Genomic DNA, 22,754 nt, shown 5'->3' with positions numbered 1-22,754 from the left:
AAACCGCTGCGGATAGCCACAACCGTTGGTGCATGGAAACCGAAACGAGATCTACAGACGCCATACCGCCCAGGGATAAGGGTCAAGCAGTCAAGGAAGGTCACATACGAATTCTCTCGGTCCTCAATGGCACACGTCCCATTTCCATAAATTACAAGCCATCAGTAACTCACCGAAACGAGCCGACTCGAGGTCACACATCACAAAAGGTACTCTAGTACTTTACGCGTAAGAGACTTGGATAGCGATCAATATAGCCTGACCCCACCATGAGCCGGAAGTCGATGCTTGACGGAGAATGTGGGGGGCCGAATCATTGTTGGTAGGGGAAGTTGGGGATGTGAGTGAGGCGTTGACTAGGCGGTGGAGGGAGGCACAAAATTTCTCTCATGAGTCGGCGAACAGAGGATGGAGTCATGAGTTCTCATGATGGTGTGCACTGTTAGGTTAGGGATCAATTCAGGATCAAGGATCAGGAATTGCTACCCATGCCATTCGAACTGTGTCTGTTCAGAGTCACTGGAGGCCTATAACAGCTCATGTTGAATCAATCCCCATCTGAAAGCTGTTTGCTGAGATTGGAAGTGGACGTTGATGCTTGTCTTTCATAGTGGAGTGGAGCCACACGGGAGGCCCACGAAACTCCCGAGCTGAGTAGATGTACAGTACTTTCAAATCAGTGCTCACTGACACAACACCTGGCCTAGAAAAGGCTGGGCGCTGGAGAGACGTGAAAAATAGCCACCGATTCATGAGGGTTCCCCAAGCCTGAACGGCCGGATGATTATTTACAGATTGTTAGTTAGTGTGAGATCAGCTTTTGGCCACTCTTTACTACTAGGTACTAGAAAGAAATCTATCAATTGTCAATGGCCACCCCGAAGACGAATTTCCTGTTCGATACTGCATTGAGACAAATGAAGTTCACGATAGTCCCGGGTAGGCGGCGACTGTGTGAATGCTTCCTCAGCATACCCGAAATGCCGAAATTATTGGTAGCAAAAATAGTTGAGGAGAATTGATTGAAGTATGACGAAATATCTTGCAGAAAATCCGACTTTCAGGATTGCTGAGGGATAATGATGACAACTCAATCATTCGATGGCTTGGTACAGTTGCACACAGATGTCGGAGATAGATAGGAACTCACTCGCATAAGGAATTGAGTTAAGTTGAGTGCAACCCGTCCAACAGGCTTGGCCACACCGTGGCAACAATAGCGCAATCAAAGTTAAGGATCAGATCCAGATCAATAGGATCAGACTATTGGTCTGCAGGGAGGATCCTGTTGTTCCGAAGCGGACGAATTGACTTCCCATCAAAATTCAGCATCAGCCTTCCGCCCACCCGCTTGCTGCAACCATAACTCAACAGCAGCCTCACAGGCGCACCAAGAACAAACATATGCTCCAGCACGGCTCCAGAATGCTGTTCCAGCCCTCCAGATCGATTCCTTGGAGAACAGTGGCTGGGGGTAATTTTGCCCGAAGTCACCCGGCCCTCTGGAGGCAGAAGCAATGGGTTGTTGCCAGTGGAAATGCGGTATACAAGTACCGGTACCTTGGCCAGGACCCTTCACCTTCGTTGACCTTCTTCCCAACCCAAACCCTGCAAATGATGGTCCCCTTGTCCCTCTTTGGCAAGGGGTGTCATGCAGCAAGGGGCGTGTCTGATGTCGTGGGGTCCCAGCGGATCAAGCGAACCGCCAATGCGGTGCATGCCAATGGCTCTCACAGTCTCACAACGGCGGGAGGTGGATGCGCTTCTTCACTAAGATAGCCCGGATTGTGGAGGGGAGCAAAAAGTTGCCCTCCTACAGTGCACCTCGTAGAAAAAACAATGCCAGGATACGTACCCCTCCATATCCCCAACAGAACTGAAATTTTGGCCTGTTACTCCAGTCCATTGAGGCGGCCCCTCCAAGACTCCAGGTGCTTCAACCACACCCTCGACAACTCAATCCAATCCAATCCCTAGTCGGCTACCGGTACAAGCTCGATTTTTCTCGTCTTGACTTATACCGTGGCCGGGACCATTTCTGAATCCCTCTTAGACCTCTTCTTCCGACTCTTCCTTCTTGAGATTGTCCATCTTCATCTTCCTCTTCCATCATCATCCTCATTTCCTTCTTCCTTCCCCCCTACATCCCCTTTGCGCCTGGCTGGTGTTGTCTTGTCTTGTGCCGCGCTGCGCTCCACCGACTCTAAAGCTATTCTCTACTAATTTCTAACCCCTCCCACCTTTCAGGGGACCAGCCAGCCTTCACGCAAATCAGGACCGCCGGTTTCTTCTCACCAGCGTCCTTGGGGAAAGCATCAGATCTTATTTCTGGTGTGTTACGACTTGAATTGATAGGTTTGTGACCATTAACCCCCTCGAGAAGGGTCTCAACCGCCAATTGCAAACTAACCATTCACTTTTGCTCGCCACTGCAGATTTCTTCGATACCCTTCACTCATCATGTACGGCGCCGGTCAAGGCCCTCAAACGGGCATTTCCACCCCCAGATCTAGCGCTTCTCTTCGGCCGTTGACTCTCTCCCACGGCTCTCTCGAGACCTCTTTTCTCATTCCCACCAACCTCCATTTCCACGCCTCTCAGTTGAAAGACAAGTTTGTCGCTACTCTTCCCGAAGCCACCGACGAGCTTGCCCAGGATGACGAGCCTTCATCCGTTCCCGACCTGGTCGCCAGATACCTTGGCCTCATTGCTCACGAGGTTGATGAGGGTGAAGATGATGAGCAAGGCTCCTACGAGGAGGTTCTGAAGCTCGTTCTCAACGAGTTCGAGCGCAATTTCCTTCGTGGCAATGAAGCTCACGCCATTGCTGCCAGTTTGCCTGGTATCGAGTCCAAGAAGCTCGACTTCATCCGCAGCTACTACACCGCTCGTGCTGTGTGCAACCGACCGATCAAGCCCCACGCTTCAGCCCTTTTCCGAGCAGCTGAGGATGGTGACGCCGAAATCTACACAATTTTCGGCGGTCAGGGTAATATTGAGGAGTACTTCGAGGAATTGCGAGAGATCTTCAAGACGTACTCAAGCTTTGTTGGTGATCTTATCACCCGCTCAGCTGAGCTGCTCCAGACTCTCTCCAAGAACCCCAAGGCCGAGAAGATGTTCCCCAAGGGTCTTGATATCATGAACTGGCTTCATCACCAGGACTCTACTCCTGATGTCGATTATCTCATTTCGGCACCTGTCAGTTTCCCTCTTATCGGCCTTGTCCAGCTTGCCCATTATGAGGTGACATGTAAGGTTCTTGGTGTGCATCCTGGTATGCTGCGCGAGAGAATCACTGGTTCCACTGGTCACTCCCAAGGTATTGTCATGGCCGCTGCAACTGCCGCTGCCGACTCTTGGGACTCGTGGAGAGACATTACCAGCTCTGTCCTTACCATGCTTTTCTGGATCGGAACACGAAGCCAGCAGGCATTCCCCATCACCTCCATGACCCCTACCATGCTTCGCGAGTCACAGGAGCACGGCGAGGGTGCCCCTACTCCTATGCTTAGCATTCGAGATCTTCCTCAGGCTGAGGTTCAGAAGCACATCGATGCTACTAACCACTACCTTCCCGAGGATCGTCACATCAGCATCTCTCTTATTAACAGCCCACGAAACTTGGTCGTGACAGGACCCCCCACCTCCCTCTACGGTCTTAACGCTCAGCTGCGCAAGGTCAAGGCCCCTGTTGGCCTGGATCAGAACCGTATTCCCTACACAGAGCGAAAGGTTCGCTTCGCCAACCGATTCCTGCCCATCACCGCACCTTTCCACAGCAATTACCTCGCCGAGGCTACCGCCATGATTGATGAGGATCTCAAGGATATCTCAATTGACTCCAGTGATCTCGGAATTGCCGTGTTCGATACCAACACTGGTAAAGATCTCCGAGAAGAGGTCAAGGGCAACATTGTCCCCGCCCTTGTCCGTTTGATCACTCGCGATCCCGTCAACTGGGAGAAGGCTACTGTCTTCCCTGATGCCACCCACATTCTTGACTTCGGCCCTGGTGGTGTTTCCGGTCTCGGTGTTCTGACCAGCCGAAACAAGGAGGGTACTGGCGTTCGTGTCATCTTGGCTGGTACTGTCGATGGTGGCATGAACGACCTCGGCTACAAGGCTGAGCTCTTCGATAGAGATGAGGAAAATGCCGTCAAATATGCCATTGACTGGGTTAAGGAGTTTGGTCCCAAGCTTGTCACCAACAAAAGTGGCCGAACATACCTTGATACCAAGATGAGCCGTCTCCTTGGTCTCCCTCCCATCGTTGTTGCTGGTATGACTCCCGCTACCGTCCCCTGGGATTTCGTCGCCGCTACCATGAACGCTGGATACCACATCGAACTTGCTGGCGGTGGTTACTTCATTGGCCCCATGATGACCGATGCTATTACCAAGATCGAGAAGGCCATCCCCGCTGGTCGTGGTATTTCCGTCAACCTGATCTATGTCAACCCCCGTGCTATGGCCTGGCAGATCCCCTTGATCGGCAAGCTTCGATCTGAGGGTGTCCCTATTGAGGGTCTTACAATTGGTGCTGGTGTTCCCTCCATCGAGGTCGCCCAGGAGTACATCGAGACCCTTGGCCTCAAGCACATCAGCTTCAAGCCCGGTTCCGTCGATGCTATCCAGGCTGTTATCAATATCGCCAAGGCTAACCCCCATTTCCCTGTCATGCTTCAGTGGACTGGTGGCCGTGGTGGTGGTCATCACTCTTTCGAGGATTTCCACCAGCCTATCCTCCAGATGTACGGCCGTATCCGACGACAGGAGAACATTATTCTTGTTGCTGGTAGTGGTTTCGGTGGTGCTGATGACACCTACCCCTACATCACTGGTGACTGGGCCAAGAAGTACGGTTATCCTCCCATGCCCTTCGATGGTTGCTTGTTCGGTAGCCGCATGATGGTTGCCAAGGAGGCTCACACCAGCAAGGCGGCCAAGGAGGCTATTGTCGCCGCACCTGGTCTTGAGGACAGCGAGTGGGAGCAGACCTACAAGGGACCGGCTGGTGGTGTTCTCACCGTTCGATCTGAGATGGGTGAGCCTATCCACAAGCTTGCCACTCGTGGAGTTCGCTTCTGGGCCGAGATGGACCAGAAGATCTTCAGTCTCCCCAAGGAGAAACGAGTTGCTGAGCTCAACAAGAACAAGGACTACATCATCAAGAAGCTGAACGACGACTGCCAGAAGGTCTGGTTCGGTCGCAACAAGGAGGGCAAGGCCTGTGACCTTGACGACATGACCTACGCTGATGTTCTCCGTCGTCTTGTCGAGCTCCTCTACGTCAAGCACCAGTCTCGCTGGATTGACCGCTCCTACACTGTTCTCGTCGGTGACTACATTCACCGTCTTGAGGAGCGTTTGACCACCACCCCTGGCAAAGCCTCTCTTCTCCAGAGCTACTCCGAGCTCAACGAGCCTTTCGAGGTGATTGACCGCATTCTCGCTGCCTACCCTGATGCCGAGACCCAGATCATCAACGCCCAGGATGTTCAGCACTTCCTTATCATGTGCATGCGACCCACTCAGAAGCCTGTCACTTTCATCCCTGTCTTTGACGACAACTTCGAGTTCTACTTCAAGAAGGACTCCCTGTGGCAATCTGAGGATCTCGATGCCGTCGTTGGCCAGGATGTTGGCCGAACCTGTATCCTTCAGGGACCTGCCGCTGCCAAGTTCTCCACTGAGATTGATCAACCCATCAAGTCTATCCTTGACGGCATCCACGAGTCTCATGTTGAGTACCTTACCCGGGATCTTTACAACAACAACAAGGCTACCATCCCTTACATCGAGTACTTCGGTGGTAAGCTTGTTGACCCCGAGATGCCCCTTGATGTCGAGGGCTTAACTGTCAGCTATGACACCTACAAGAACACCTACCGCTTGTCATCGTCTGCCGCTGCCACTCTCCCTGAGCTCGACTCATGGCTGTCTTTGCTTGCTGGACCCAACCGCAACTGGCGCCATGCTCTGCTCATGGCCGATGTAGTTGCTCAAGGCCAGAAGTTCCAGACCAACCCTATCCGACGCATCTTTGCTCCTTCTCGTGGTCTGTTTGTTGAGATCTCTTACCCCAATGATCCTTCCAAGACTACCATTGTTGTTCGTGAGCAACCCCGTCACAACCAGTACATCGATGTCATCGAGGTTAAGCTCGTCGGTGAGAACAAGATCCAGGTCAACATGATCAAGGAGACCACTGCTCTCGGTAAGCCTGCTGCTCTGCCTCTGGAGTTCACCTACCACCCTGAGGCTGGATACTCTCCTATCCGTGAGGTCATGGAGGGCCGCAACGACCGCATCAAGGAGTTTTACTGGAAGGCGTGGTTCGGTGAGGAGCCTCTCGACCTCGACGCTGATGTTACTGCTAAGTTCGATGGTGGCAAGACTACCATCACTGGCGAGGCTATCAACGATTTCGTGCACGCTGTTGGCAACCACGGAGAGGCTTTTGTCGACCGACCTGGTAAGACTGTCTATGCTCCCATGGACTTTGCCATTGTTATCGGCTGGAAGGCCATTACCAAGCCTATCTTCCCTCGCACCATTGATGGTGACCTTCTGAAGCTTGTCCATCTCTCCAACCAGTTCCGCATGATCCCCGGCGCAGAGCCTCTCAAGAAGGGAGACGAGGTCTCCACCACTGCCCAGATCAACGCTGTCATCAACCAGGAGGCTGGCAAGATGGTTGAGGTCTGTGGTACTCTCGTCCGTGATGGCAAGCCTGTCATGGAGGTCACCTCCCAATTCTTGTACCGTGGTACCTACACCGACTACGAGAACACCTTCCAACGAAAGGTCGAGACTCCTATCCAGCTTCATCTGGCCACCACTCGGGATGTTGCTATCCTTCGATCCAAGCAGTGGTTCTCCGTCGACGAGCTTCCTCAGAACATCGACTTGCTTGGCCAGACCCTGACTTTCCGTCTCCAGAGCTTGGTTCGCTACAAGAACAAGGCTGTCTTCAGCAGCATTGAGACCCGAGGCCAGGTTCTGCTTGAGCTCCCCACCAAGGAGATCATCCAGGTCGGCAGCGTCGACTATGAGACCGGAGAGTCTCATGGTAACCCCGTTGTTGATTACCTTGAGCGCAACGGCCAGCCTATCGACCAGCCCATCAACTTCGAGAACTCCATCCCTCTCAGCGGCAAGTCTCCTCTCGCTCTCCGAGCCCCTGCTTCCAACGAGAATTACGCTCGTGTGTCCGGTGACTACAACCCCATCCACGTCTCTCGTGTCTTCTCCAGCTATGCCAACCTCCCTGGCACCATCACCCATGGCATGTACTCTAGTGCATCCGTGCGAAGCCTGATCGAGACCTGGGCCGCCGAGAACAACATTGGCCGTGTCCGAAGCTTCCACGCCTCGCTTGTTGGCATGGTTCTGCCCAATGATGAGCTCGAGGTTAAGCTTCAACACACTGGCATGGTCTCTGGTCGCAAGATCATCAAGGTTGAGGTCCGCAACAAGGAGACCGAGGACAAGGTTCTCGAGGGTGAGGCTGAGGTTGAACAGCCTGTGACTGCCTATGTCTTCACTGGACAGGGTTCTCAGGAACAGGGTATGGGTATGGAGTTGTACGCCAGCAGTCCCGTTGCCAAGGAGGTCTGGGATCGCGCCGACAAGTACCTCCTCGACGCCTATGGTAAGTTACATGAATCAGTACTATCGATGTGCATCTGCTAATATATCCCAGGTTTCTCCATTACCAACATTGTCAAGAACAACCCTAAGGAGCTCACTATTCACTTCGGTGGTCCCCGTGGTAAGGCTATCCGCCAGAACTACATTGCGATGACTTTCGAGACCGTCGCTGCGGATGGTAGCATCAAGTCCGAGAAGATTTTCAAGGAGATTGATGAGACCACTACCTCATACACCTACCGCTCCCCTACTGGTCTTCTCTCGGCCACTCAGTTCACTCAGCCTGCCCTTACCTTGATGGAGAAGGCTAGCTTTGAGGATATGAAGGCCAAGGGACTTGTGCCTAACAACAGCACCTTCGCTGGTCACTCTCTCGGTGAATACTCGGCCCTTGCTGCCCTTGCCGAGGTCATGCCAATTGAGAGTTTGGTGTCCGTTGTGTTCTACCGTGGTCTCACCATGCAGGTTGCCGTCGAGCGTGATGCTGCTGGCCGATCTAACTACTCCATGTGCGCTGTTAACCCCAGCCGCATCAGCAAGACCTTCAACGAAGCCGCTCTCCAGTTCGTTGTTGACAACATTGCTGAGGAGACTGGCTGGCTCCTTGAGATTGTCAACTACAACATTGCCAATATGCAGTATGTTTGCGCTGGTGATCTCCGTGCGCTCGACACTCTTGCTGGTGTGACCAACTTCATCAAGATCCAGAAGATTGATATTGAAGAGGTCAAGGACAACATCGAGGAGGTTAAGGGACACCTCCGCGAGATCATTCGCGGCTGTGCCGAGAAGACTCTTGCCAAGCCCACTCCTCTTGAGCTGGAGCGTGGCTTCGCTACCATCCCTCTCCGTGGTATCGATGTGCCCTTCCACTCAACCTTCCTTCGATCTGGTGTCAAGCCTTTCCGATCTTTCTTGCTCAAGAAGATCAACAAGACATCCATCGATCCCTCCAAGTTGGTTGGAAAGTATATTCCCAACGTGACGGCCAAGCCGTTCGCGCTGACCAAGGAGTACTTCGAGGATGTGTACAAGCTGACCAACTCACCCAAGATTGGTGCCGTGCTGGCCAACTGGGAGAAGTATAACCAGGACGAGACCGCTACCAACGGTGTTGAGGGTAGCGACAGCTCCAGTGGCGAGTATGAAGGCTCTGGCCGTGCTGCTTGAGCGAATTAAAAAACAAAAGAGAAAGGGAAATATAATAAAAAAGAGGAAAGGGACCATGCAAAGACAAAGGGACCATGCAAAGACATGATATAACGGAAGATTAGAGATGGATGGATGATCACGAAGAGAGTTTACAGATTCCCGGCCGGATTGTTATCCTGGCATGAGTATATTACGATGTATCTTGTTATCTTTAGCTAGAGGGGCGTTTGCTTTTGCTACAAGTTTAGACAATTTTGAATGTTTGATGTCATTTGGCTCACGAATCGAACAACGGATCTCGTCCTGTGAAAGCTTGGATGCGCAAGTTTGTGATGTTGGTTCGCTACCGATGCTGTCGTACAAGTGAAGCTCGTGTAGGAAATAATTGACGAGATAACGAAATACCTGGCATTGATGGGTATGCCTCGGCTCGGCGATTGTACCACCCTACCTTTGGATCCCACTGGTTCCGAGCGGTAGCGGTCGGCTGCCGGCGACAGCCGGAGACGGACAAGTGGTGGAGATGGCCTATCAGGGGAATCAAGTCCGCTTTGGTCGCTAACAATATCGCAAACATAGATAAGTCTACGTGTTCATGAATTCGTATATAATGTCCAAAGGGGAAGGGCTTTAGATTCGTTCTTCTCGTTCTCTGGTTTTCTCTTTTCTTTCGGCTCTGTTCGCTATCACATCATCCCCACTTGGCATCTTACCTCCTATTGCTCAACAACACAGCGAACACTTGAGAGGTTAAGATATAGAGGAATCTACAATGACGGGTTTAAAGAAACAAGTCTTTGTGGGGACGTTCATATCCAGCAAAAATCCCAAAGAGCTTGACTATCAGCATGATACGATTGTATGTGTTGATGGAGAGGGTAGAATTGTCAAGGTCGACACAGAGGGCGGTAGTACCGAGCAGATTGGAAAGAGACTAGGTGAAACTCTGGACTGGGAGCTCAGCGATGTAGATGTTCATATTGCGAAGCCCGGCCAGTTCTTCTTCCCTGGTTTTGTTGGTGAGTGATACAGCCCTCGTTTCCAAGAAACACACTGACAGAAACACCAGACTCACATGTGCATGCATCTCAATACCCAAATGTGGGAATCTTTGGAAAGACCACTCTCCTAGACTGGCTGGAAAAATACACATTCCCTCTAGAGTCAAGTCTAAAGGACTTGAGCAAGGCAAAGCGAGTATATGGCTCATGTGTTCGACGGACACTATCCCATGGAACGACAACAGCGGCTTACTATGCTACCATCGACGTAGCAGCAACGAACCTTCTCGCTGATCTCTGCCTGGAGATAGGACAACGAGCTCTTGTTGGACGCGTGTGTATGGACAACCCTGACACGTGTCCAAGCTACTATCGCGATGAGAGTGTCGAAGAGGGTCTTGAAAAAACGAGACAGACGATTCGACATGTTCAAAAAATCGACCCTGAGTTTAAACTTGTATCACCGGTGCTGACACCACGATTTGCACCCACTTGCTCAAGCGAATCGATGAAGGGACTGGCGAAGATCCAAAAGGAACTGGATCTTCCTGTTCAGACACACGTTTCCGAGAACGAAGGAGAAGTCGAACTTGTCGCAAAGCTATTTCCGGAGTCGGAGTCGTATACGCAACTGTACGATGATTGCGGTCTTCTTACCACCCGGACGATTCTTGCGCACGCGATTCACTTGACCGAAGCGGAAGCAAAGCTGATTGCACAGCGGGGGAGTAAAATCTCGCATTGTCCCTGCAGCAACAGTTCACTCACGAGCGGTTCTGCACGCGTAAGATGGCTCTGGGACAAGGGGATCACAGTTGGCCTCGGTACAGACATGAGCGGCGGCTACAGCCCTTCCATTCTCGAAGCAGCGCGTCAAGCAGCCCTTGTGAGTCGACACGTTGCGATGGGAATGGACGAGGAAAAGGAGCGGAGCAAGTTGACGGTCGAAGAGGTGCTTTATCTTGCAACTCGCGGCGGTGCAGAGGTTGTTGGACTGGCTGATAGAATCGGTGGGTTCGAGGAGGGAATGGAGTGGGATGCCCAGTTGATAGGACTAGGGAGTGTTGATGAGGATGGCGTGGCGGAGGATGACGGGAATGTGAATGTTTTCGGGTGGGAAACCTGGGAGGAGAAGATTGCGAAGTGGCTGTTTAATGGCGATGACAGGAATGTCAAGAAGGTTTGGGTCAGAGGGAGAACGGTTCATGTGAGATAGGTAAATGACAAAGAGATGAGCCGAGACAGACTGTCCATGTTGTTTCAGACATGATAACGAACGCTGGCACCAATGCTATTTGTTGGTACAGCAGCAGAGCAGTACGATCTCTGCCCTCGTGATCACCAGCGTCAATGTTTCACTTGATTTCATGCTCATTCAGCCCCAATATGCCATGCCTTAATAAAAAGAGGTGTGCTACGAACCCATGATGGGATTGCTGCCCTAGGCTTTTCTCTGTCACTTCATCACTGACAATGCATGCCATTACTGACTTGATTTGTGTAATAGCTTTAACTGATTGTGTACATTAATATGAACTCCTGCCTACCAACCCGAGGCATGGCACTTTCTGTGAAGAAAACACGACAGATGCCATTCCCAGGTGAAGCCTTGGCTTCACTGATATATCCTCCATACTCGTACAAAAACTACCAACCAACCTCCTCCGTTATGGTTCTTAGCCCTCATATAATGGCCGAAACTCCATCCCCAATGACAGACACTCGTAACTGGGAGGCCTCGATGTGACTTCCGTTCCGAGACTGCATCACTCCCTAGTCGAGCGGCTTCTCACTTCGGCCCTGCGTCTTCCCAGCAGTTTGACAGCCTTTCAATATTCATGGCTTTCAGGGTCGGAAGGGAGCATTTCATAATCAGCGTTGAAGAGACTTTGGTTGCCCGCGCTTGTGAAAGAGTTCTCATAGGTCAGGTATTTGTCGTTTGCGAAATCGCTAGCCCGAGGAGTGATGATCTGTTGGCTGGCACTAGGAGGTCGTCCGCCAAAGGCGTAAGGGTCTCTGTAATCGACGTGGTCAAGTCTAGCGCGTGCGAGAATGGTTGGGTTGAAGACGTTGTTTGGGGTGGGGTTCGCAACTCTAGGGAGATCGGCTCCAGTGATCTCACATCTAACGTTCTCGGGCTTCTTGACCGTGCGGCCGTTGCTCTTGCTGGCCCTGCTAGGCTTACTGGCCTTGGTGACTCTATTGGGCTTCTGCTTGTTCGTGGCGTTGCCATTTCCCTGAGGATTAGTGCTGATAGAGGCATTGTCCTGGATCACATTGTTGTAGGAGGCGGCACCGTAAATGCTGTTGTTAATAGGGAGATTGCCCTGGAATCCGTAGTTGACAGAGGTATTGTCTTGAAAGTTGATATCGGAGGAGGCATTGTTCTGAGTACCGTTGTCGATAGAGGCATTACTGAAAAGGCTGGTGTCGAAAGGGGCGTCGCCCTGAACACTGTAGTCGAGGGAGGTGCTGCACTGAGTACTGTTGCCGAGAGAGGCATTGCCGTAAAGGCTGGTGTCAAGACGGGTATTGGCCTGGATAGCGAAGTCGAGAGAGGTACTACCCTGAGTGCAGTTGTCAAGAGAGGTAATTCTCTGAAAACCATTGGTGGTGATGTTAGTGTTCTGCATATCATTGGTAGCAAAGAGAGTGTCCTGGGGACTGTTCTGCATAAACCCATTATCCTGAGACCCCAAGTTGAGCAAGTCAGTGCTTTGAGGGTCAAAGTCGTCAAAGGCATCACTCTGGAGTCCGTTATCCATCACAGTCCCGTCAGGAACCCAGTTGTTCTGCATGCCGTTGTCCTGCATGCCGCTGTCCTGCATACCGCTGTCCTGAATGTCATAGTTGTTGAGAGGAGCACCTTGAAAGTCCATGGACATAGCAGGAGTGTTGTCGATCTGAGCGTATGGTTGATAGGCCCAGTTGTTCGGAGGAAGTGAGCCGTTGTTCATGGCGAGTGCACTAACCATGTTGTCAGTGTTCAGAGCGTTTCCATCCATAGTATTGTTGAGAGCCATAGAACTGTTGATATTGATAGGATTGCCAACATCCATGGCGCTGTTGACATCAGTAGTGTTGGCATATCCGATTGCGCCTCCGGCATCGGCATTTTCACCGATCTTGGCTGAAGTCTCAATTGGAACACCATTGATGTTGATGTAGCCACCTGTGTTGGCATGGATACTGTCGTTGAGGTTGTCATCGACCGGAGTAGGGGCTTCGACCGTGTCACCAGTCGTCGCACCGGGAGCGGTAGTGGTATCGACATGGATTACATCGTCAGGAAAGGCCATCTCAACGAATTCGTCGAGATTCATCTCAGGCGGTTCCAGACCCTGAGACTGTGCCTCCTGGATTTCACGATCTTTAGCCTCAATGGCAGCAATGATTGCTTGAACCTCGTTCTCCTTCTTAGCGATGTCCTGTTTCGACAGTCGCTAGACGCAACATGTTAGTAAGTTCCTCATCAGAATTGTAAGCACTGTAACTCACTGCGTTTCCTGTATTTCGAGCTGAATGTTCTAATCCTTTGATTTTCTTAATGTCCACCGATTGAGCTTTTTCGGCCTGGCACACTTTTCCATCCATATCTTGTAACATTTTGTTCTTGAGGGGGTCGGGGATGGCATCCCATTCTCGAGCGTTGCCGCCAAGGGAGACAGCCTTGAGGCGCCACCAGTTCATCTCGACTTGTAACCTGCTAATGATTTTCTTGAGGTTTTTCTCTTTCTCTTCCCGCCGCTCACGGGTTCCCTTTGCAGCTAAGTTGTTGCGACCAAGATCAACCTGCTTCTGTCGGTTGAGAATAATTTCGTTCCTTCGTCGCAGGACTTCCTCCAGACGAAGGTCTTGAACTCCGGGCGGCATCTGGTAGGTACTACCAACAAATTCCTTGGGAGGCTGCCGAGGAAGTGTAGAGACGGGGGGGATGGGAATCTTGAAAGCCTGATTCTTGAGCTCAGCCTGAATCATCTTGAAGCGACCATCAACATCGTCCTTGGGAAGAGCAGGATCGGGACCCAAGCCAACTTGGCTGAGCTTGACACCTCCGACGAGCATTGCGTGAGCACGAGGGTCCATAGAGCTAGCGTCATACTGTTCCTGAAGCTGGGGGTCAATCGGAGGGTCAATGGCTGTCTGTTGATTTTCCGCGCCCATCTCGGAGGATGGGTCGCCGGGCAGGTCCTCAAGAGCTTGAAGGCCTGCAGCTACTGGGGCCGTGTCTTGTTCAAGCGCAGCCGGGTTAGCAACGCCCTGGTTGTCAGCAGCTTGTTGAGCAGCAGCAGCAGCAGCAGCAGCAGCATGGATTCTCTTGTGTTCGCGGATAGCCAGGTCAACAAGTCCCTTAATGACACACGCTTTAAGACTGCCGTCTTTTCCGTATCTGTCTCTGTGGAATTGCTTGAACGCTTCAGAGAAACCAGGGATCTCCCACCATGCACCAGGGACGGGATCAGAACGGGGTGCTTGGATCTGGAGTGGCTGGGCCGGTTGATGTGCCGGTAGAGAGATCGTAGAAGGAGGTGCGTGAATCTGAGGTTGAGCCGGCTGAGATGCCTGTAGAGCGGGCTTCTTGGTAGGGGGGCCTTCCTGGGAAGTTGAAGGTTCGACACTGTCGATAGATCGCTTCAGGGATTTGCTCGGCTGCTTGGCCTTAGAAGGGGGTGCTTCGGTCTGAGATTGTTGAGCCTGCTGAGATGCCTGCAGAGCGGCCGTAGGAGGTGCTTGGGTCTGAGGTTGAGCCGGATGAGATGCCTGTAGAGCGGGCTTCTTGGTAGGAAGACCTTCCTGGGAAGTTGGGGGTTCAACACTGTCGATAGATCGCTTCAGAGATTTGCTCGACTGCTTGGCCTTCTTAGAAGAGGGTGCTTCGGTTTGAGGGTGCTGAACCTGTTGAGGCCCCTGTGGAATAGACAATTGAGATGTTGAAACTTGCTCTTGAGCCTTCGTAGGCTGTCTTCTTCTGGCCTTCTTAGCAGGGGGCGCTCCGGTCTGAGGTTGTTGAGACTGTTCGGTGACTGGCACAGTAGGTAGCTGGAGAGTAGTTGATGTCTGAGCTGCTTGGGATTCAGCAGCCTGTGGGAAACTGGTGCCAAAAGCTCTGACAGATGCAATAGCTTCTTCCGCAGACCCAGGTGGCAGATGTACTTGAGACAACGGGCGTGCAGGTTGAAGAGGCTTCAAGGGAAGTCCTTCAGACATCGTGTCTTCTGGACGCGAAACCGCGTGGGGAATAAATAGAATGGGGTTATAGTGTGAAGGTGATTCTGTGATCAATGTATCGTGTAGTGATTAAGGGTAGATGTGACGTGCGGCAGTGAATAGCTGCACAAGTCGTGGGTGGGAGATACAGTAGTGCAGTGATGCAGTGATGTGGTGCAAAGGGATGAAATGACAAAGCAAGAGATGCCTGTGATTAAAAGAGAGATCAAAGGAAGATGCTCCAAATGATAGAAGTGTGTTATGGTAAAAAAGAAGTTTTGGTTTGTGAGAGTAATGTTGTGGTGGGAGAAGATGAGAAGAGGAGAAAGGAAGAGATGAGGGAACGAAGTGGGTGGAGCAACCAAGAAGGCAGAACAGCAAACGCAGTGAAGCGGACCTCGAACTGCCAGTGTCAGTAGAAATAGCGGGCAAAGCAGTCGAGACAAGCCAGTGAGTTCCCTACATGGAAATCTCGCAGTGGCATAGGGGCATTATGAGCTAATGCACTTGGTCACTGCGAGGTATAGTCCGCCTATGACGGTGGAGGCACGCGTAGACAGACAGTTTATAGGTAGGAGACGCGCCTGAAGACGTGATCAAGAAAAGAAAACGTCACGGGCAGAGCAACAGGTTATATCCCTTCTGATGCAATGGAAGCCATACGCTGCAATTTTGTTTGGCAGCCCACGTGAGCATATCTCATACGTCTTTGACAACATCCTCCAAATAAGCAATCTTGAGTATGTTATAATATGTATCTATATCGAATATATAATATTCTACAAGTGATGCATGTCTATGAAGCTATATCGTCGAGTGTCTGGCGGACCCTATGCGTTGAAGTCGAGAGTGGAGTTCTATATCCCGGAACTGCAGAGCCTCTATCCCCCACATCAAGGTGATACGCATGGAAATAAACGGCCAATCGCCTGGGTGAAGAAAACACATGACGTGGTTACTCGCGAGGGTGCACGAGGCGTAACATGCAAGGAAAACAATTCTAGCAAGAATGCACTCTGATAGTTGTTTATCTACCTCAAGCTCTTACTATTATCGCAGAAATGTTAAAAAGAGCAATCTTTGGTGAGTCATTCGTTATCATTTCTTTTGTTGGTGTCTTAATTCGTCTTGCTGGTTTACCCCCAACTCGCCAACTCGCCCCATTACCGGCATTCACTAGTGTGCAAGCTTCCAAAACCCGACTCAGAGGACCGCTTATATCGTGTCTTCATCTAGAATGTTTTTTTTTTGGAGTCGTATCGATCGTTCCGCTTCATCACAGCTAACTCGTCTCCTGGTTCGTGTCGTAGGCAGTCACCGCATCGATAGTACACGTCAAAACAGCTCGCCGAATCATTGAACTATCAAGACGAAAAAAGACATAAAAACAATGCCACGACATCTCAGTACGTCGGGATGCATTTTACAAGGCGCTGGATCGTCCAGTGTTGATGGGCGAAAATAGGGGTCATGGTTGGCGTTGGCGTTGGCCGTCAGCAGCCTCGTTGGTGATGCGCCTACATCAACGAGGAGAAGGAGAAAAAGTATTTGAGATCAAGAGGACGAAATAGTCCACCCAGGAATCAATCTACTGAGATGAACATGTTCCCACGTTTTGTCATAGTCTTACTGAACATACTTGTTCACAACCCTCCTTCAAATTACACCCGCGCCCTTTGTTTGAACATCACCCAGCACTCACTCACATGCAGCCTGCATTGATCTCATTGCTAATCTCTTCCTTTACCAGTCATTCACACCATCATCGATCGCGAACCATCCCCAGAAAGAAACGATTCGTCAAGAACTCAAAAGATTAATAGGAATTGAATTTCCACATGCCAAAAGACTTGGCTTTTCGACAACACATCGCTGTCCGCTTCATGGTATCTAAAAGCACCGTGCCGCTCCCATACTCAAGTCATGTCTCGAGTCCATCAAGGCCGTTATCCACCCGAAAGAGAGTGTCCCAATACGCCGCCGCGAATACGTTGCCCCCTTTTTCCAATCCCTATGGCTTGCTTGCCGTTATCTTGACCAGAGCCCTGCTCACAAGGCCAATCCTGTTCCGTCCTTTGTCCATCGATAAACCGCCAAAAGCTCCCTTCGCCGTTGCTGCTGCTCTCCTAGATCCTCAGGTACACGACCTCGAACCTGAGCAAGAGCGCTGCGCATAACTTTGCTGAATTTTCGCTATCCATTATTAGTATTTGTGCTGAGACCCCAATTCCTAGAGAAGGACTTACCTGATATTCTGTGCTTAGAGTGACAACACATGCTTCGTGAGCCCGCACGATTGTCTCGCATGCTTTTGCAACACTTGGCGATGCTTCCGACTGCAGCTTATCCGCAATAAGCAGCAACAAGAACGACCCTTGAAGAAGATAGATACCGAAGAAGAACGGCATGAATTCAAGTCCAGGATCGAATTCAAGAATCTGGTTGATCGCCTCAGCCGCAGCAACAGCATGGCTCGTTGATGTGATGAATCCTTGCGATGAGATCCACAAATCCTCATCATCCAGCAAGTTGATGGGATCCCATTTTCCAGCCAATAGAATATGCAAGACGTGCATAACGTGCGTTCCGTATGCAATAACGATTCGAGTCTGTATATTGCTCTCGGTGAGACGATTCGATCCGTTAGTGTGTACTGAGTGGGCTGACGGCGTGTTGGCATCAGGAACCCCTGAGCGCTCGTTGCCCTCGTTCTGAGCATCGACTCTTTCCTCCGCCGGTCGGGGCAGATTCTTGTGCTCGAAAGCCTGCAAGCTCTGCTCATAAATTTCCAGATGTCGAGTAATTTCTGCGGTTTGGGCATTCCACTCGTGGCCTTGACGAAAGCCGGTTCCGAAACGCGGGTGATTCTTTGCGTGGTGCAAGTCGACAATTTCACCCAGTATTGTCATGAGAGGGAGGAAATATCCAAATATACTGTGGCCTCGACACTCGTATTGAGGACCATGAGCTTGTGTCATGTCGGCACCATACCCTTCTGGACTCGTTCCTAGTAAATTGGGATCTGTGGTTGAACTCGAGTGGCCGCTGAAATCGCCGCTCTGCCATCGGGCATCGTCCATGGGTTGCAACAAACCCTGGCACTCGATATCGAGAAGAAATAGGGGGCGATTGTAACACAATGCCAAATGTCTGTCGACGATGTAAAGGAGCCACCATATTCGGCGTCGCTCCTCACGTTCTTCCTCGCCTACATATCCGCTACCACTAATACCGCCTTCCCCATCATCTGCGGTGTCAGTGTCCATGTTCTCTTGAGTCGCAGGTGAAGGTCCAGGGGGAAGCTCGCGACCCAGCTTCAGCTCACGAGCAAGACCCCAAGCAGCGGTCCACCATCTCATACTTGCGCCTTTGTACTCGCTAGCAGAGACGACGACCGCCAAATGAATGTAAGTTATCACGTCGTCAAGACTACCTGCGGCACCAAATGGCCCTGATTCGCCACTTGTAGCATCAAGGCTAATTGAGCCGGGCATAGCCACACCCAACCCACCAAGAGCAACACCATCAGCAACGGGGCTGGGCGCATCGCTCGGTGCTGTATGAATGAGTGGTCGAAGAAGATACACTGTAAGTTCTAAGAGCTTCTGACACGTCTTGGCACGAGCTGATGGTGTGCTGGCGAGGAAGGGCGCGTCACTAGTCTGTGCAGCAACCCAAAGCATGCTTGCCAAGAGGGCTGGTTGACATGGTCTCGGCCTCGTTTGATCAAGGAAATATCGTTTTCGGAACACGAACCCCAAGACATAGGGTGACATCGGGTGCATCTGGGCCGATGAAGAAGACGCAAAGTATAAGTCGATTAAATCGCAAGCCAGCGGGATAGGGATAAGGTTGTTGAGATATGGCACCAATGGCTCAAGAACAGGATACCGCAACTTCGAGTTATTGAAGGCCGGAGCTGGGACCTGGGACTGGTATTGACCTGGCGGTGAAGCCATTGAGATACCCCATCCAGGTGAAGTTCCCTTCCCCATTGAGTACCCAAGAGGGCTATTTCCCATCCTGAATGTGGGGTTATTGGCAAAGTTGGGAGGACTCTGGGCTTGCATCGAATATGGGAATTCGGCATAACCAGGCATGTTGCCTCGTCCATTAGCCGCATATGACTGACCGTTGAGCACAGGACCTTCAAGACCTTGCGTCTCATAGCCGTGTGCCATACTTCCGAAACCATTGAGATCCAGACCGCCGTTATTCTCAATGTGTTCGCCATCCAGAGAGGAACGACCCAGGTGTGGTTGCTCGCTTATGTTGCCAAGGGGGTCAAGGCCTTCCAGACCTTGCGTATGTCGCATCACATCGTCGCCGGGATCTCTGCTCGATTTGCTGCTTGTGCTCGGATGTCGTTCATTAGACTGTTGCTCCAGTACCATATTCGACGAGTCGAGTCCCTTGTTGCCGGATTGGCCATTCTCAGATGTGGATTCATCAAGAGTCTGGCCATTGGCAGCCGCCGCCGCCTGAGCAGCAGCTTGCTGGGCCAGTTCCTTTCTCGATGCTTTTCCTCTCTTCTTCCTTTCGCGGATGTACTCACACCCCAGGCCGAATTCTACAGAAGTCAGAAACACTCCGTTAATGTTTGACCTCAGTACCTACCAATGCAGTGTGCGCAGGGGTGTTGACCGTCGCATTTCGTGCGTAGTTGATTGCACTGATCGCAAGCTCGACTGATTCTTCTCCTGATGGGCCCTGAAGTGCTGGCGTTACGCGGATGAATTCCATAAGGATGTTGTCGATTCTTGACTTGGGGACCTGGCCTCTCCAGATGAGCATTTGAGAGGGGGACAGCCTGCGAAAGTGGTTGAATCGGATACTGATGGCTTTGCCCGAGTGATTCCAGTCCTGTACCTGACATCGTGCCTTGCTGGACGTTTCCATCCGGTGAGATGTTGGAGGAGGTGATGTTCTGGTAAGGTGAAAAACGTTGAAGTGGATTAGATAGCATGTTGCCGGTGCTCGCGCTCAACCGCAGACGCTGCGGAGGGTCTGACGGCAGTAAGGGTATTGTGGGTTCGAGTATCCGTAGCTAGGATAGGATCGGAGAATGTTGTGAGCTATTCCCCTCTCTTGGAGAGACGGGGACAGCTTCACTGATAAACCTGGTCAGCTTGCCCTCCTGCAGGCAGAACTCAAATCAGTTTATGGGGAAGTGCTAGATGTAAGAGGTAGGTAAACAGGGGTTCGAGTCTGATGACGGCTGCAGGCGGGTTGCAGAGGCATCAAAACAGACCAAGATCAACGCGTGTTGGTATTAGGGGGCAAATTTGTCGGGGAGCGGGGACCGCTGAGTGACTGACAAGGCATCTGACACCTTTGCATTATAGGTAGTGATGAACACAGGGTTTTGGGAGTAGAGGGTTGTAAGAGTACGTCTTCCTGTATATATGAGGAGGGCAGGGTGTAAGAAATGGGTTGACACTTGACAGGGAAAGTGAAGGATTTGGGGAGATGAAAGACGGTTCAGGAGATGAGACAAAGTGAAGGCATACACTTACAGTACCCTGGTCGTTTGAGGTGTCTAGCTGCCGTCGTGAACTCTGGCTAAATAGCTTATTGCCAGATGCGTTGAGATTTGCGGCAATGTCAAGCTGGACCTCCTCTTTGGACTCTGTGCTTAAACACAGCTCGACAAGATCTTCGTCTTTGATGCGATTGATTCGATGATTCTTGTTTTAGAGAGGCAAGAGAAGAACGGAATCTTCATATCAAGATTGGTCACCTTATGGCTCGTTTTAAAGAGACCCAAGTAAAGTCAAGTCATGTCAGATCAGAAGACTGAGTGACTGACAAGTGGATCCTAGAGGTTTGACGTTGAGTGAGTCGTGAGTGCTATAAAACTCAAAAACCCCGGGGTCGAAATCCAACTTTGAGACAGAGAATTGGGATCGCAAAGATCAGAAAAAGAAGCAATATGGATAGATTCGAATGCTCTTAACCAACGATGACAAGGACAATCTTGATCAGACGGTAACGGAAGAAGGGACGAGAGAAACGGGCGTTGTGTTTTTCTGGAGAAACCAAACCAACCGCTCGTGACTGAAATGTCGGGCGGTACCAGGAAAACCTGGGCATGGACGGGGCCTGTCGACAGAAACGGGGGAGTACTTTTACTAGACCAGCATGCCCCAAGAAGTTGCCGCATGCCAAATGGTTCGCTTACTACTCCGTACGGAGAAGTGAGGATCTAGCCTTAGTTAGACTCCAAGCTTGGGAGCGAGGTCCCGCCGAAGGTGGGTTGATGAACAGATGTGGAGTGGTGTAAGAGGTGGAGGATTTTTGGTACCATGGGGTGCCACTCCTACCAACGAATTGCTTGTCCTTGTCGGTTGGATCTTCCGAGAAAGAATTCTTTAATGACTGTCATGTCACAGTCGTAGTCAATCTGGGGTGCCATGTTCGAGACGTGTTCTTTTCTTTTCTTTTCACCGGCCGGCTTGGAAACTAGCCGTGTCCTGCTTGTCACGTCTCGTCTTAAACCCGCCACAACAAATTGACATTAACCGTGAACCTGGGGAAATTGACAATAACAGTTCGTCCGTCTGGGGTCGAGATGCAATGATGCAAAAAGGTGGCAGCCATCTCCAGGATCTCATCTTATTATCCAGACAACAATTGGACGGGGTAGAGGCGAGAAGCCACTGCCTGTAGCTTCCTCATATGATTGCTGCCCATCTAGGAAAAGAGCTGTAGCACGCCCAAGGTCCTAAAGCATGTGCTGACGTCTGAGAGAACCGTTCATTGCCTTTGTTGGAAACAGTGATGTTATTGATTGAGCTTGTCTATTGTTCTATGGCTGTCCCTGTAGGGGAAAGCCCAGGGTCGTTGGATCTAGTGGCGTCGAGCGCGTGGCCGCCCATCTGAGGCTCTCAGACACTGACACACTGACACAGACATGACAAAGCTGGGCCTAACTTTAGATTAGCCGAGGCTTGACGTCGAAAATTCTCTCGGCGTTTGGAGTTTGGGGGGGAAGGGAGACGGCAGAGTAGAACGGCATTGTAGAACTTGAAAGTGCCAAGTGCTCTGCTCGTAAGACGGTCGAAGGATGATGAAGGATCTTCGGGCTTCGTTTCCAGGGCCTACGATCCGTTCCGCAAGTTGCTAGAGGCGTCAGGGTATCTACAGCATGTGCTCTATATGCGTATGAACATATCATGGACTTGCACTGCATCTGCATCCACAAAGTGGATTGAAGCAGGGCAGGGCAGGGAACGGGAACGGGAGGTGTGGATGAAGAATGCTTGGGACTTTCCTATTGCTCTCAGTTCCCCGGATTTTCATGGTCGAGACAATTGACTTTATCCCCTTGTTCTGATGTTCTTTTGCTGAGATTCGAGCTTGAATGTCGATGAACCAATGTGCTACGTGAACTGAACCCCAGGTGATTGATTGACTATGCGCCTTCCTTAACGGTTATTAGTGCACTGGGGGGGACTCTTTGGGGCTCCAGCTTTTATTCTTCCCCCAATCTCTGAGATCGAGGACAACCGGGGGCCAATTAGCTTTGGGTTCGGCTCATCTCCAAGAGCTTAACTTACTTGGATGTTGTTAACCCCCAAAAGGGAATTACTCGCGAGCTTGTCTTTCGATTTAATTTCTCTCATATCCTGAAAATTTCCACTTCCAAGTTTGAAGTTGCAGCTTTGACATCTTCCTGCCAAACTCTTCACATCTTCTTTCTTACCAATTCTTGTGTAACCTCTGTTGCTGGACTAT

At 51.0% G+C, this 22,754-nt stretch overlaps 4 protein-coding genes across 11 annotated transcripts; 2 read left to right on the top strand and 2 right to left on the bottom strand.

The window, feature by feature from the left end:
• Positions 1–1,861: 1,861 nt before the first annotated feature.
• On the top strand, positions 1,862–9,175 carry FOIG_12848 (fatty acid synthase subunit beta). 2 transcript variants are annotated; one of them, XM_031213798.1, is made up of 3 exons: positions 1,862–2,355; positions 2,436–7,657; positions 7,709–9,175. In XM_031213798.1, the coding sequence occupies exons 2-3, from the start codon at positions 2,461–2,463 to the stop codon at positions 8,824–8,826; spliced, it is 6,315 nt and encodes a 2,104-aa protein (XP_031056372.1). In that variant the 5' UTR covers positions 1,862–2,355; positions 2,436–2,460; the 3' UTR covers positions 8,827–9,175. The 2 variants fall into 2 exon arrangements, with proteins under 2 accessions (XP_031056372.1, XP_031056371.1); XM_031213797.1 differs by having other exon boundaries at positions 1,862–7,657.
• Positions 9,176–9,367: 192 nt separating this feature from the next.
• FOIG_12847 (guanine deaminase) lies at positions 9,368–11,251 on the top strand. Its single transcript, XM_031213796.1, has 2 exons — positions 9,368–9,827; positions 9,878–11,251. Exons 1-2 carry the CDS (start codon positions 9,581–9,583, stop codon positions 11,023–11,025), a joined length of 1,395 nt encoding a protein of 464 aa, XP_031056370.1. The 5' UTR covers positions 9,368–9,580; the 3' UTR covers positions 11,026–11,251.
• A 387-nt stretch (positions 11,252–11,638) lies between these two features.
• On the bottom strand, positions 11,639–15,017 carry FOIG_12846 (uncharacterized protein; the record flags this gene model as incomplete). The annotated part of the gene is made up of 2 exons (XM_031213795.1): positions 11,639–13,252; positions 13,308–15,017. 2 exons carry the CDS (start codon positions 15,015–15,017, stop codon positions 11,639–11,641), a joined length of 3,324 nt encoding a protein of 1,107 aa, XP_031056369.1.
• Positions 15,018–16,640: 1,623 nt separating this feature from the next.
• On the bottom strand, positions 16,641–21,077 carry FOIG_12845 (uncharacterized protein). 7 transcript variants are annotated; one of them, XM_031213789.1, is made up of 4 exons: positions 20,534–21,077; positions 19,635–20,128; positions 17,264–19,587; positions 16,641–17,210 (listed from the first exon to the last, which is right to left on the bottom strand). In XM_031213789.1, exons 2-4 carry the CDS (start codon positions 19,981–19,983, stop codon positions 17,067–17,069), a joined length of 2,817 nt encoding a protein of 938 aa, XP_031056363.1. In that variant the 5' UTR covers positions 19,984–20,128; positions 20,534–21,077; the 3' UTR covers positions 16,641–17,066. The 7 variants fall into 7 exon arrangements, with proteins under 7 accessions (XP_031056363.1, XP_031056368.1, XP_031056367.1 ...); XM_031213791.1 differs by having other exon boundaries at positions 16,740–17,210; positions 19,635–20,123; positions 20,534–21,027; XM_031213790.1 differs by having other exon boundaries at positions 16,740–17,210; positions 19,635–20,154; positions 20,534–21,016.
• Positions 21,078–22,754: the final 1,677 nt, after the last annotated feature.

Source organism: Fusarium odoratissimum (assembly GCF_000260195.1).
Source record: "Fusarium odoratissimum NRRL 54006 unplaced genomic scaffold supercont1.29, whole genome shotgun sequence".
Taxonomy (NCBI): Eukaryota; Fungi; Ascomycota; class Sordariomycetes; order Hypocreales; family Nectriaceae; genus Fusarium; species Fusarium odoratissimum.
This window is presented reverse-complemented; position numbering and strand designations above follow the sequence as displayed.

Coding starts and splice junctions, on each gene's coding strand:
- FOIG_12848 (XM_031213798.1), top strand. CDS start 2,461: ATGTACGGCGCCGGTCAAGGCCCTCAAACGGGCATTTCCACCCCCAGA. Junction 7,658..7,708: donor GTACCTCCTCGACGCCTATG/GTAAGTTACATG, acceptor AATATATCCCAG/GTTTCTCCATTACCAACATT.
- FOIG_12847 (XM_031213796.1), top strand. CDS start 9,581: ATGACGGGTTTAAAGAAACAAGTCTTTGTGGGGACGTTCATATCCAGC. Junction 9,828..9,877: donor CTTCTTCCCTGGTTTTGTTG/GTGAGTGATACA, acceptor CAGAAACACCAG/ACTCACATGTGCATGCATCT.
- FOIG_12845 (XM_031213789.1), bottom strand. CDS start 19,983: ATGCTATCTAATCCACTTCAACGTTTTTCACCTTACCAGAACATCACC. Junction 19,588..19,634: donor CCCCTGCGCACACTGCATTG/GTAGGTACTGAG, acceptor TGACTTCTGTAG/AATTCGGCCTGGGGTGTGAG. Junction 17,211..17,263: donor CTCTAAGCACAGAATATCAG/GTAAGTCCTTCT, acceptor AATAATGGATAG/CGAAAATTCAGCAAAGTTAT.